General features: G+C 28.1%; 1 protein-coding gene across 1 annotated transcript in view; it reads right to left on the reverse strand.

Moving 5' to 3' along the window:
• Positions 1-757: 757 nt before the first annotated feature.
• The window catches only part of LOC107436467 (homeobox protein six1), a 32,289-nt gene continuing 17,978 nt past the window's right edge, over positions 758-15,068 (reverse strand). The window contains exon 2 of the mRNA XM_016048204.3: positions 758-4,432. Within this exon, the coding sequence (XP_015903690.1) occupies positions 4,126-4,432 (307 nt within the window). The 3' untranslated portion in view covers positions 758-4,125. The remainder of the gene's footprint in view (positions 4,433-15,068) is intronic.

The raw sequence follows: 15,068 nt of genomic DNA on the forward strand, positions 1-15,068 counted from the left end.
ATAGACCTTTAGTTATTCATTATTTTAGAAGAAAATAATCGCCAAATACGGAATCGTCTTAAGATAACACTTGCCGGCTTGCAGCAGCCTATAAACTGTAGGCAGAAGACGTTCATTTTTAACATATTATTATATAATATGAAATATCACGCACTTTTTTCTATTAAAATTTATTTAGAAAAAAATTTGAAAGCATAACCCGTGAACGAACCAATAATTTATTGAAAATCTATAAACTTATAACGTAGCCGTGATGGCTAAGGGAATAGAGCGTTCATTTTCCAATGAGGTGAACTAGGGTTGAATGCCAGCGATAGCTGATTAATTCGAATTCCGCACCCGGCTGGCACTGACCACAATGCTGACGTAAGATATCTCAGTGGAAGACGGATCCTGGCTCGCCTTGCCGTCGAGCTGACAGAGGGAGGTTTTCCTCCCTATGTGACGCAAACGCGGATTAGTTCCATCAAAAAGTCCTCTACAAAGGCGAATTTCTCCAAACACTTGGTCCAGGAGTTCACTCGTCTTCTGGATTAGGTTCAAAATTACAAGGCTATGGAATTGAATATTAGTAGTCGTAAGCCCAAAATTGTGTCGGCTGTTCAACGACGGTTATTAAATATAAAACTAATAATATTTTTATTTCAATTAGTAAAAATCTTGGAAAAAATTAAATTTTTCAGGTTATTATATGCCTTTGGAGGAAGAAAAAAAGACAATTTATGGACGCTTTTTGTAATAAAAAATACACTTTGCCTACATTCAAATTTTATTTATTATCCTTCTTTGAATTACAACAGTCGTCGATATTCTGAATAAATGTACAAGAAATATACACTTCAACAATTTACAAAGAATATCAGTCATTAAACGATCCCATCACTTTTTTTTCCCTTTCATACATTTTTTTAAACATTTCTTGGACCGTTTTTAGTTGGAAAAAAAAGTCAATTTTAATGAGGAAGGACAACATTAAAAAACTGGAAACGACAATTGTGTATTACATTAAGTATTACATATCACACAAATAAAATTCTGGTTATCACATGTATCTTTGGCACACAAAAAAAAATGACATTTTCCCCTTTTTACACTGATATTTATATGCACAATTATAAAACACTTTTTAATAAATGGTTGGTTATAAACAATATTTCTGAAATTTTCTTCTCTTTCAAATATACATTTTAAATATATAATATTTATTGTAACTGGTTTTGGTAGATGCTGCAGCCACGACAATGAACGATGCTTTAAAAGTTGATCATGTTAAGCCATTATTTTCAAATGTAGGCTTATTTCTCATGAAAATTATTTAACATAAATTTTTGTAAAAGTAATCAAAAGGCTGCTGAAATTCATCGTAATAAAATTTGGTGTTTCCTTTTTACACTGATATTTGCATGAATAATTATTTTAAAAAAAATTTTATAAGAATATTTTGTCATGAACAGTGTTCCTAAAACATCTTTTTCCCCCAATTGAACATTATAAAAACATATTTATTGTACCTTTTTTAGGCTAATGCTGTAACTATGATATAAGCTTTGTAGATTTAATCTATTTTCCAAAATAAATTTAGTTTTTTATTTCTCACAGAATATGTACTTTATTCACATAAGAAAGTTTGTAACCAAAATTGCAGTTTTTGTAAAAGTAATCAAAAGGTTCCTGAAATAATTTAATAAAATAGATTTTCCCTTTTTAAAATGATATTTATATGAATAATTGTTATATAGATAAACGAAGAAAGATTAAGGCTTTTTGAAAGAATGTTTGGTTATAAATAGTATTCATGAAACCTCCTTCTCTTTCAATCACGTTTTAAAAACGTTATATTTATTATATCTAGCTTTGAAAAATGCTACAGCCATAACAATGCTTTATAGACTTAATGATGTTTAACCATTATTTTCAACTATAGTAAACTTATTAGCTTATTATTTCTCACAGAAATTTTGTGACCTAAATTACAGTTTCTGTATAAGTTATTGAAAATTTGCTGAAAATCATTGTATTAAAATTAGATTTTTCCTTTTTTGCATTTACATTTTAATATAAATAAATGTTTTTAGGACTATTTTTAAAAGAATATTTAGTTGAAAAAATGTATCCTTAGAACACGTTTTTTCATTCATTTAACAATATAAAATCGTGATGTATTATCATCTGATTCTATTAAATATTGCAGCCATGACAATAATCAGTGCTGTGTTTATTTAATCATGCTTAGCCATTTTTTTTCAACGTAGATTTAGATCAATATTTCTCACAGAATGCGTACATCATTTTAATGAGAAATTTTGTCACCATAAGTCGCAGTTTGTGTAAAAAGTTTGGTTTATCTTTTTTTAATGCTGCTAACGTACGATGATTTACTACTTTTTAAACTTAATTATATTCAGCCATAATTTTCCATAAATTTAGTTCTATATTTCTTACACAATATGAGCTACATAACTGTTTTTAAAAAGCAGACAAAGAAAGTTACCAACAAATATGTAACCAGCGCCTTTTATATTCCTTGTTCCTTACCAAAATGACAACAACAAAAAAATTATTTTCACATTTGGGTCTGCATAGCAAAAATCAAACTATGATGAAAATACCAAAATTTGTTGAATCACTACAGAGGAAAGCAGGGTAAAAAGCACGAAAATCAGTTTTATAGCAGGAAAAAACTTGACGGTGTTTCTACTGGTCCCCGCCCACAATATTCTTCAGCAATAAAATATGTTTTGGTGTTTTTAAAATTACAAACAATACATATATACGATTCGTAATTCTCGTTGAAATATTAATTTTCCACTGCCTTGTTAATCTTTATTTTTCACTTCATTTTGACCAGAATTGTAAAAAGTATAAATTATCAAGGGCACTGATTATTAGATTACCCTATATGAATATCAATATCTAATTGACTAATCAGTCGTCAATAGTGGGAGGCGGTATTATGGTCATTGTTCAATATTAGACTCAAATAGAAGAAAAAATAGTTGATATGGCCGTTTAATAGAGATGGGTTAATCATCTGAAGGTTTAATACTAGAAAAACTTACAGGAAGGTAATGATATTGTTATTTTCTTCATTTATGTGTTACATGTTAAAAAAAAATTTCTTTTAGGAAATAAATAAAGAATTACAACATCTAGCTGCTTAACATTTTTGGCTGCTATTTTGGAAAATTTGGCTAAATTAAACTACGTTTATTTTCGAAATAAACAAATGAAATTCGTCGTTGTTTGAAAATTCTATGTGTAAGTTTATATCTAGACATTGTAAACCAACCTGGTAGGAGTATCGTCATATTTCAATATGAGATTCAAATTAGGTGGGGGGAAATAACTAAATACTGGAGAGTTAAACATTTGAAAAGTCTATTATGCTTGACAATAAGTCATTGGAAGGAAATTATATTATTATTTTGTTTCAATAAGTTTTAAACGTGAAAAAAAACATAATTTACAGCAAACAAATTAAGTATAACAACATCTATGATTAACCTGATAATTAGCTAATTAACATATGAACAATGCAACGCAAGTTTGTAATATCTAGGCATTGTAAACTGACCTGATTGGAGTATCGTCATGGTTCAATATAGTAAGATCCAAATTAGGTGGGGAGAAAATAACTAAATAGGAACGAGTTAAACATCGAAAGAGTCTTTTAAGCTGCTTATTTTTGGCTGCTATTTTGGAAAATCAGGCTAAACTAAACTACGCTTATTGTTGAAATAAACACATGAAATTCGACTTTGTTTGAAAACTCAATGCACAAGTTTGTAACTATGCATTGCAAGCCAACTTGGAGTATTGTCATTGTTCAATATGAGCTCTAAATTGGGTGGAGAAAAAATACTAAATAGTGGCAAATTGTCTTTAAAGGCCTATGCTTGACAAAAAGTCATTGGAAGGAAATTAATTATTATTTTGTTTCAATAAGTTTTAAACACGAAAAAAAACTTAATGTTCGGCAAACAAATCAAGTATTACAACATCTATGATTAGCCTGATAATTAGCTAATTAACATTTGTGGGTTGCTTTTTTTTTGAAAATATGGCAAAATTAAAAAACATTCATTTTCGACACAAAATATAGGTGGTTCATGTATCACATGTTTGTCATAAGTTCTGATATTCTCCAACTGCTAGCCTCAGTTCGACCAAATCATTGATGGTCGATGAATTGACATGGTTCTGCATCGAGTCCAGAACTGTTGAGAAACGAAACTGCTGCTGCAGTTGATTCTGTTGATGTTGACTTGTGGTGGGTTGGTCATCAAGATGTGAGGAATGATTGCCTTCAGGCTTTATGTCCAGTTGGTAAAGAGAGTCATCAGGAGATTTCCGACTGTTGGAGTCGTTGTCTTCATTGAATGAATCACTTCCTGTACCACCAGCTTTTCCTTGGTCACCGCCCACGACATCTCTACAAAAAAAATAATAAATAAATAAATAATAATTACAATAATTAGGAAATTTTGGTATAAAATTAAAAACTTTAAGTATTTCTGATAGCTTTAAGCGTGATTTTGATAGTGTTAAGTGCGATTCCGATAGTATTAAGTGTAATTCTGATAGTGTTAAGCGTGATTCTAAAAGTGTTAAGTGTAATTCTAAAAGTGTTAAGTGTGATTCACATAATTAAAGGCTACATTTACTAAAAGCATTTCTAGTCGTATGCAAACCTTTGACACTTCATCGATTTTAATGACATTTCATCATAATTTCAAAAATGTTACCTTTATTTTAAGGTTCTTAGTTCTGTGCAAACCTTATGACACTTCTTTGGTTTTTATGACATTTTATTCTATATTAAGTGTTACATTTCTAGTTATATGCGAACCTTATTACACTTCATGGATCGATGACATTTCATCATAATTTCAAAAAAGTTACCTTCATTTAAACGTTCATATTTCGGTGCAAACCTTATGATTCTTCATTGATTTTTATGACATTTTATTATAATATATCATATTAAGTGAAACATTTCTAGTTATACGCGAACCTTGTGAGACTTTATCAATTGATGACATTTCATCATAATTTCAAAAATGTTACCTTTATTTTAACGTTCCTAGTTCTGTGTAAACCTCATGACAGTTCATTAATTTTTATAACGCTTCGTCATAATATATTAAGTCTAACATTTCTAGTTTTATGCGAAACTTATTACACTTCATCAATCGATGATATTTCCTCTTAATTTCATAAATGTTACCTTTACTTAAACGTTCCTAGTTCTGTGCAAATCTTACGACTCTTCATTGATTTTCATGACGTTTCATCATAACTTAGAGTATGACGTTTCATTAAGTTTAACATTTCTAGTTTTATGCGAACCTTATCACACTTCATCAACATTTCATCATCATTTCAAAAATGTTACCTTTATTATGAGTAACGTTTCTAGTCGTATGCAAAACTTAAGACACTTCGAATTTTTGACATTTCATCATAATCTTAGCAATAGTACTTCTTTTAAGAGTTATGTTTCTAGTTGTATGCACTCCTTATAGCACTTAATTGAGTAAAAGTAGCATTCCTCATTATGAGGGAAATGTCTTTTTCATGTTTACAAAATTAGAATAAACTAAATCAGAAACAAACATGGATGAGCACTAAACATCATTAGCTTTTATAACTTAATTCTTCTCAAATGGAGTCAGAGTATTCATGTTGTTCAGCTTAATTCAAATGTAGTACTAAGAATACCCTTTTGTCCTTTGGAAAATTATTATTTTAGTAGCTTGAAAAAGAAATCATCCCTGTTTTGAGAAAATCAAAACAACTAATCTTAACGACTAGGAAAAAAATCTCAACAAATATAAATTATGTCTAAGCTAAATATTAATATGAAATTAGGAATAAAATATAATAAAATTTTAAAACTTAAGTACATAAGTCATTCGTGTATATTAATAGGAGCAACTATTCCAATCTTTAGAAATCAAAAAATTTCAACGTAAGATTTTATTGCAAATTCGTTTATTCTTGATTAATAATCGTAAAGAAGGAAATTTATAAGTGAATTCTAAGTTTTTAAAAAAAAACACATCTTGGTCGGATTTTTTGTAAGTCCCTTCGGTTCATATATTTTCAGTTAATTTTACACTGAAAAAGACTATATTAAAATAGATTTACTAAAATACTAAAATAGACTTGTACTAAAATTACTAAAAAAAGAAACCTTTTATTTGAGTACAATCTCTTTTATCGAATCTCTTTTCAATCTCCTCGATCTATTTTCAACGAATTATTTTATTGCAAATTCTTTTATTCTTGATTAATAATCGTAAAAAAGGAAATTTAAAAGTGAATTCTAAGTTTACAAAAAAACATATAATCGAGGTCGGATTTTTTGTACGTCTCTTCGGTTCATATATCTCCAGTTAATTTTACGCTAAAAAAGACTATATTAAAATAGACTTATTAAAATACTAAAATAGACTTATACTAAAATTACTAAAAAAGAAACCTTTCGATTGAGTACAAACTCTTTCAATCTTTCGAGAGAAATAAAAACTTCTAATTAAAAAGGTAGTTTTAAAGGTAATTAAAGTTGTGGGGCTTCTAAATACCACTGGATGTGATAAGATTACTAAAATCTTCTAATTAAAATCAAATTTTTCTCCAAAGACAGAAATTATTTTTAAATACACAGTAATTCAAAAAGGATAAAATTTCTTATTATTTAGTAAATTTGTCTTCTACTGGTTTGAATCACCAACAGATTTACAAACCAATTTTGTTTTAATTAAATATAATTAATTTTTTCTACTACTTTCAATTTGTCTGTCAGAGATAAAAATTATTTTACAACCTCTACGTTTAAATCCTGAAAATCTTTTTATAATAACTTTAAAATTATATATAAATGGAGAGCTGCTTCATTAGCAAAATTTTAAAGTAAATAAAAAAATATACATCTTTCACATTATAGAAGATCAGGTGAAAGCGCAAAATAACAGCTGCATTATGTCCATCTTCCGTATTCTTCCTCACCCGTCAGAATTTATCTTAACAGATCTCAGCTGTTTAGTGAGCTGCAATAAACCATATATTTTGAGAAGAACCTTCTTCGCCAAATATTCGAAGGAGTTATAAGTACATTTTTCAAGTCCTAATATCTTCTGATATTGATAATATTTTTATTGAGTTGGTAAAATAACTTTTTTTTTCATTTGGATTCTGTTTTATTTTGCATAATTCCAGTTACATTAAAAACAAATTTATAATAGAGTTTAATTTTATTTAAAATTCATAAATTTATTCCACCTTTCAAAAATGCAATAGCTTTCTTAGAATATCAGCACTTGAGATAAAAGTTTGATTCCGCTTAAAATTCATATTTTTATTTCTTGCCTCAATCCCAGGGCCGTTTTATCCATTAGGCACTGCAGGCAACTGCCTAGGGGCCCTGTGCTACAGAGACAAAAATTGACTATGTTTCTCAAACAGTAAAAATTTAATTCGAAATTTCAATGACGATTGTCTTGCTCTGTACATTATATCGACGCTATTTTAGTACATTTCTGAACGCATTCCAAATTAGATATTAATATTATGGTAGTTAGTTCATATATAACGCAGTAATATAATCGCGAGCAATTTTATCGCGGTAATTTTAACGCCGACTAATCAGATGACTATACAGCAAGAGCAGCTTTTTTAACACAGCACGCTTGAAAAATGAGCAAAATTCTACGTTGTGAATGCACACTTACTGTTCTGGTACCTACCATAGGTATGTATATTCTATGGTCAAGCTACCAAAGAGTCTGTAAAAATAAGGTTGGCAGTATTGGTTCGTTCGTCGCATGACTGGGGAATTCCCCGATCCGCTAAATACATACGTTGTATTGTGTCATAGACAACATTTTTAATGTAATCGTTGAATTTTCACTTCGTGCAATTGAATTTTCACTTCGGCTGAACGTTTCCTTAAGTTTCTTCTCATACAGAACCACAAAGGGGAAGAACTAGCCACCGAGAATTGAAACTAATTAAAAACTGTCTTCGTTCAACTATGTCTCAAAACCGTTTAAATTCATTGGCCTTAATGGCAATTAAAAATGATGTATTGGAAAAGGTTAACTTTCAGGATGTCTTGAACGATTTTGTAACAAAAAAAGTTAGAAGAGTTAATATTTAAGCTTATTGTATGATTTTTTATAAATGCATATATTAATTACTAATATTCTTTTCGTTTGATTCAATATTTTTATTGAATAATGTGATAATATACTATACATAATATACTTTGATATATAATAATTAGGAAGTTAGAAGACGGTAGGGGAGGGGGCCCGAGACGAGCATTGCCTAGGGGCCGCGACATGCATAAGCCGGCCCTGCTCAATCCAGTTATATTTTTGTAATATTAGCAACTTTTGTAACAGAATTTCATTCCGTTTAGAATTCATAAATTTATTCCTCGCCTAAATCTTGCAATATTTTTATATAATTAAAAACTCTTCCAATAATATTAGTTCTGTTTTATTTTTGTAGTATTTCGCTTTTAATTCATAAATGTATTCAAAGGTAAACTTTTATAATTAATAATAACAACTTTTTCGTTAGTTACTATTAGGTGTAGTAACTTATTTTAGTTTAGTTAAAAATCCTATTTTAGAAGCATTTCTAGTTAATTAATTTAAATATTACAAAATTATTACAAATATAAGGACTCATGGAAGAAGTTTTTATGTTTATAAAATATTAAACTTTATTTTATTTTTTTCCATCCTTTTTACATCAACAAATAATTTTAGAAATTCATATTCCAAAGTTAATTTTAACTTTCAACTAGTCATTCGTTAATAAAACATTTTCAATACCTGTAGTTGCAAATATGAAAGGGTGAAAAATCCAATAGTTTGTACGAAATATGACAAATTTTCAGCGAACCATTAAGTAATATCTAAATTAAATTTATGGAGGTAGTTTTATGGAATTTCTTAGCCAATGAAATTTTAAGAAAAATTACGCTAATGACTACAAATTTAAGTGTATTATAAATTAATTATGACTATAAATTTAAGTAGAACAGAATGTTTTCCTTTTATGATTGAGAAATTTCTTATTTAAATAGTAGTGGAAATGAACTAACTAATATGTAACCTATTTTTTAATCAATTTGAAAAATACATGAAAGGCTGAAAATCGAATAGATTGTACGAAGTATGGTAAATGCAACATATTCTTTAATCAATTTAAAAAATAGAGTCCTGACTAAAATAAATTTAAAATTTTTGAATATTTAAAAATATGAAGCTTCTAACTAATTACTGTAAAATACTTTATCACTTAAATTTTATTATATGCTAACTTAATTCATAATTTGGAAGGAAGTAATTATAAATGCTTAAGTATAAGAAGTAATATGAGTAAGAAATATATTATGAAAAGGATTTTTTTTTTCAGGAAGTATTTGAATTTTAGGAAATTTCCAGAAATATACTAAAATTAAGAAAATTTTTGATGTTAAAAAAATAATAATTAAATTAATAAGAAAAAACATTTCTAGTTAATAAAATCAAAATATACGGTTTTTAAACCATTCATCTGATAATTTTTCCGCTCATATGATAATGGTTTTCTGGAAATTCTGGTTTTCAAAATTACAGTTCTGATCACCGTACATTTAATACAAATACAAAACTGAAAAGTAAATTTAACCTATTAGTTTTCTATGCCATACTCTAAGATAGTATGATAAAATTACCAATTTTCACCACATTTACCAAATTTTATAACATATTATAAAACCATTTTTATTGTTAATTTTACTAAAATGTTTTGGTAAAAATTAACGAGCTTCTTGTTGTTCCCTTAGAACCAGAAACACGGTAGAATTTTACCATATTCAGGCAGTTTTGATGAAACTTTTTTCTCAGCGTGGAAAATAATTTTGGGGGATATACTTTTCTTTAAAAAAAATCGCTTTTGGTGGGAAATATAATTCCAGTTGTTTTATTTATAGTTTTCAATGCATTCAATTTAATTACTTTAAAAAAAAATTAAAAAATGAAGAACATTTATAATGCTGTAGTAGGGAGGAAACGAAAAGTAAATTCGTTTATAAAAATATTTATGCGTTTTTAAAGAAGTTACTAAAGTAATAATGTGAGCTCTGTTACATTTCACTTAATTATTATGTCCTCTTTTTTATTATATCTGTCTATCTTTTTGCTTCATTTAATTTAAAAACAGTTTATAATAAAATTTATTAGCAATAATAATTTTTTAACTAACAACCTTACACTCCAGAATATGTTTTTCTATAAAGTTACTCACAAATTTTTATAATGATGTTAAACAAAAAAGAATGATGAAAAATAATTTCTAAAAAGTTTTTGAGTTTTGTTTCTACGTCAAATATAACAGAAGTAATGATTTTTAAAAAAAAAAAAAACATCTATATTAAATTCATAACTGCGTTCTTCCTTGACATAGTTCTCAAAACTAATTTTTCTGTTATTTTCCATCATTCTAAATGTATAATATATCAGTTCATATTGCTTGAAATTTTACATGAATGTTTTCTATGCAAATTTTAAATGAAAATTGTTAACTGAAAAACAATTGTGTGGCTGTAAAATTTCCAAATATTAATATTATGTCCAATGATGATGTCTATTTCTTAAGATGAATTTTTATGATTATTATAAAGCAAGAATAATGTGATTTTGAAAATTGTTAATTTTTCTTTATATTCTTAATTTTCCCGTGTCTTTATTTGCGTTAAGGATAAAATCTTCCAAACATGGTTCACTTCCGAACAATAATTTTTTAGATTCGCACTTTTTTAGATCTAACATTCATCATTGAAATTTCTTTAATTTACAAAATAAATTATTAATACATTTTTGAATATGAATGAATAATAAAAAAATTTCTAATTATTTTTTTTGTATTTTATACGTGAGTACAAATATAAAGCAGATAATCTGAAGAGATTTTTCTCAGTAACTATTAGTCAGCTTTTTGTGATTTAAAAAAATACCAAAACATATTTTAGCTAATAATTACGGTGCCAGAAAACACACATATAAAAGTGACACCGGTTTTCTATCTGCGGCAAAGGTGTGAAATTAATGGGCTTCATCTGTTGCCTTGACAGCCACCATAACATACACACAAACACAAAATAACAATTGATTTACATTAATTGTTATTCTGTGATACAAATAACAATTGATTTACGTTAAAATTGAGTTATTTCATTCAGCAAAAAAGTTTCTACGATCTAAAACATTTCATTTCCTTTCTCTTAGAAATTTGAATCTGTATCCATCCCAAATCAAAATCTGGATTTTATTTTTCTGTTGCTACGATTGATGTGAAATTCTCTCACAAAAACTGTTTTCTTTTTTTCTCCAAAACACCATGCGTGAAAATGGCATCTGAAAGAAGTGTCTGTTAAAAGAGGGGCATTTTACAGTTAAAACAATCCTTTTTGATTTCGCTGCTTCAGCTATGTTTACCCGGAAGAGGATGACTGACTTGTGTTTACACAAAAGACAGAGAGAAAGTTTATCCAGAGATCCTCAAGACTTCATGGTGGGACATGCGGTGGATCGCATTTCTCTATTCCACAAGTATACTACTAGATCAGCGGTTCCAAATTTTTTTTTTTTTTTTACTCTATGGAATATAAATGATCGAACTTCTTTTGGCAAAGCCCCGACTTTGTAAATAAAGTATATAAAGACAATTGTGAACTCATTAACCAATAAAAGGCGACTTTATTTTGAAAATATTTAAAAATATAATTTTTTTTCTTCATCGTTTTGTCATTAATAAATCTTACATTTGATTTTATGTCCGGCAGTTGAACTAGCAGTCTTGGAACTCAATTTAGTCTAGTTGCGATTTTTTTCCGGTGACTATACATATATGAAGTACTGAATAAAATAAGCTGAAAAATAACAGCAATAAGCGTTGGAAATGATTATTAGGGAAACATATTTCTTTAAAGAGTTTGGTTATTATATATGGATTTCAAAAGACAAATTAAAAATATTATTTCAATTTTACGTAAATGCAAGTGCTCTTCATAACTTATTCAATAAACTGTTATTGAAAATTATATTAAAAAATGCATATCTCAAAATAATTTTATAAAGGTCACCAAAATTTTAAGTAAACAATGATTATTGATTGAATCTAAATATAATTTCAGTTTTCAAAAATGGTTTATGATAATATGAACTCTCGAAACTCATTAAACTTTTCGAAATTACTTCATTTGGTAACTGCTGTACTAGATAAGTCTAAACTACGCTGTACTAAATCAAGAAAACAAATTTCAATAGAAAATTAAGCATTAAATTTTGAACTAAATATTTTATTTAAGGAAGAAACTTTCATGGGAATTTTGGTTAAGTGTATCGCATATTATATTACAGTAAACTAAAAATTTTAAAATGATAAATTTAACGTTATTTTCAAATTTCAACGGAAATTTTCTTTTAAATATCAGTAGGCGAATCACGAAAAAAAAAAGCAGCTGAAAAAAAGCATAGGAAGAAAATGCACGGGAAAATTAACGCCCGATTTAATTCGGGCCGTTAAACCCTGATTTAAAGTAATTAAATAATTATTCGAACGTAATTGGACTATTTTTCACTAAAAAAAGTGGTGGAAATAAAGTTTAATTTGAATGTGATTGAAAGAGGAAGGAAATTTTAATACTTTATACATTTATAATTTTAGTACAATTATATAATGTATACAATTATATAATGTAATGTGCTGTTTTCAGAATTTCGCAGTTAAATTAATAATATTGTATTAAGGTGTTAATCTTTTGATAAGTTAAAACACTAACAAAATGATAAAATATTTCAATTTCATACAATATGAAGAAAAAAAATAATCGCTAGTTGAAAAGGTATTATTTATAATCAGATTATATCAGAATAAATAAGTGTTAATTATTGAAATTTAGAACTATTTACGAATTGCTTAAGAGTTCTTATCATTTTATCAAATAGTATCGAGTGGAGAAAGTTCCTTACAGTAACACTTTAAATTAATCCTTATTTATTAATTAAAATTTTAAAAAATAATTTCATTTGAATAAACATTTAATAACTTGAAATTCTGCATTTAATTACATTAAAATTATATTGTTACTAACAAAGTACTTTTTCCGATATTCTTCTTTCCACCTCAGTATGCTACTCTAACAGAAGATATTCATTTTTATTCAATATACTTAATCAATAATCACTTACAAAGGGCCGTGATGGCTCAACATATAGTGTGCTTGCCTCCTAATGAGGTGATCTGGGTTCGAATCTCAGTGATGGGTAGTCGATTCGAATTCCGCCCCTAACTCGCACCGACCACAGTGCTGATGTAAAATATCCTCAGTGGTAGTCGGATCGGGGGTTAGAGTCCTCGTGCCGTCAGGGTAACCGTGGGAGGTTTTATGGTTTTCTTCTCAATGTAAAGCAAATGTGGGTTAGTTCCATTAAAAGGTCCTCCGCGAACTCAAATTTCTCTCAATTCTTGATCCAAAAGTTCACTTGTCTTCTGGGCAGGGTTCAAAATTACAAAGCTATGGAGTTGAACATTGGTTGTCGTAAACCTAAAATTGGGTCGACTGTTCAACGATGGTCATAAAATAAAATATGGTACTAAATTGAACCATATTGCTGTATTTCTTAAACTTAGTTATACAATACAATGGTTCTGTTTGTACGGAGATATGATAAGAAGAGATAGGTGGAAAATAAAATTAAATCACTTACGAAGCAAAGAAAAAACAATATCTAGCCGATTCATAGAAAAGCTTTAAACCACGGTTCCCATTTTTTTTCGGCTGTGGAACCCTAAACGATCGACCTCCTTTTGGCGGAGCTCCGGGACTTAATGAATAAATTTCATTAGAAATTGTGAACGGATTAATTAACGAAAGACTATTAATTATTTTGAAAATTTGTAATAATAAAAAATTTTTTTGGTAATTTTGCAAATATTTAGAGAATGAAATTTTTTCGTCTCACCGTATTATCAAAAATAGTCTTGAAATTGGATTTTATATCAGACAGTTGAATTCACAAGTCTCGAACGGTATCTAGTCTAGTTCTTAATTTAATTTTAGTTCATGCATAAACTGAAAATGAATGAGATGAAACATGGTTTCCCTTAAAATAAAAACGAAAAAGGAAAAAAAATTAACGCTCAGAATAGTTATCAGAGAATCATACTTTTTCACTGTTGAATCAGGTTATGTTTATTTAATGCGAAATGACACTGAAATTTTTCATAAATGTATATATCCTTCTCATCATTTATTAATTTCATGGTTATTAAAAAAACGTTGCTATGAAATTTCTTCCTTCAATCATTTCAATTAAATATCATAAAAATAACGGAGTTATTAAATTTAAAAAAGATTATTAAATGAATATAAATTTAAATACAGGTTTAAAAATCATAACTGGTTAAAAAATTTCCTAACTCTCGGGACCTCTGAGACTCATCCACAGAACCCTAGGGTTCCGCGGAACACCATTTGGGAACCGCTGGGTAAATGGAACACGAAGAACGGTATGGAAAGATAAGCTACGTGAAAGGACCAAAATCGAGTTACATAAACAAAAGTTCTAAGCAAGACAATAAATAAAAGTGTTTGAATTCCTAGAGAGAATTAAAATCCTCGAAGAATAATAGACTCGATGAGCAGACGATCGCTGGACCTCGAATGACATCAGACGTCCAATGAAACGACCGCAAACAAGGTGGCCAAATGAATTGAAAAACGTAGCAGGTGTGGATTGGGAAGCAGAACTGTAGATCGAATTTTTTGGAAAAGTTTGGAGAAGACACTTATTCTGCAATGGATTGATAAAGGTTGAAGAAAATGATTCTTTCATTTTATTTTTTGCGTAAAAACTAATGAGAATTATAGTATTGAAAATATAAAATAAACTAAATTAATGTATAAATAATAATGATGATTTTATAAAAATTATTGATTTAAATGAAAGAAGAAATATTTGAAATGCATGGAATGTCCTCCTCAAACAAACACTTCGATTTTTCCC

This window comes from Parasteatoda tepidariorum, chromosome 3, assembly GCF_043381705.1.
Source record: "Parasteatoda tepidariorum isolate YZ-2023 chromosome 3, CAS_Ptep_4.0, whole genome shotgun sequence".
In the NCBI taxonomy this organism is placed as follows: domain Eukaryota; kingdom Metazoa; phylum Arthropoda; class Arachnida; order Araneae; family Theridiidae; genus Parasteatoda; species Parasteatoda tepidariorum.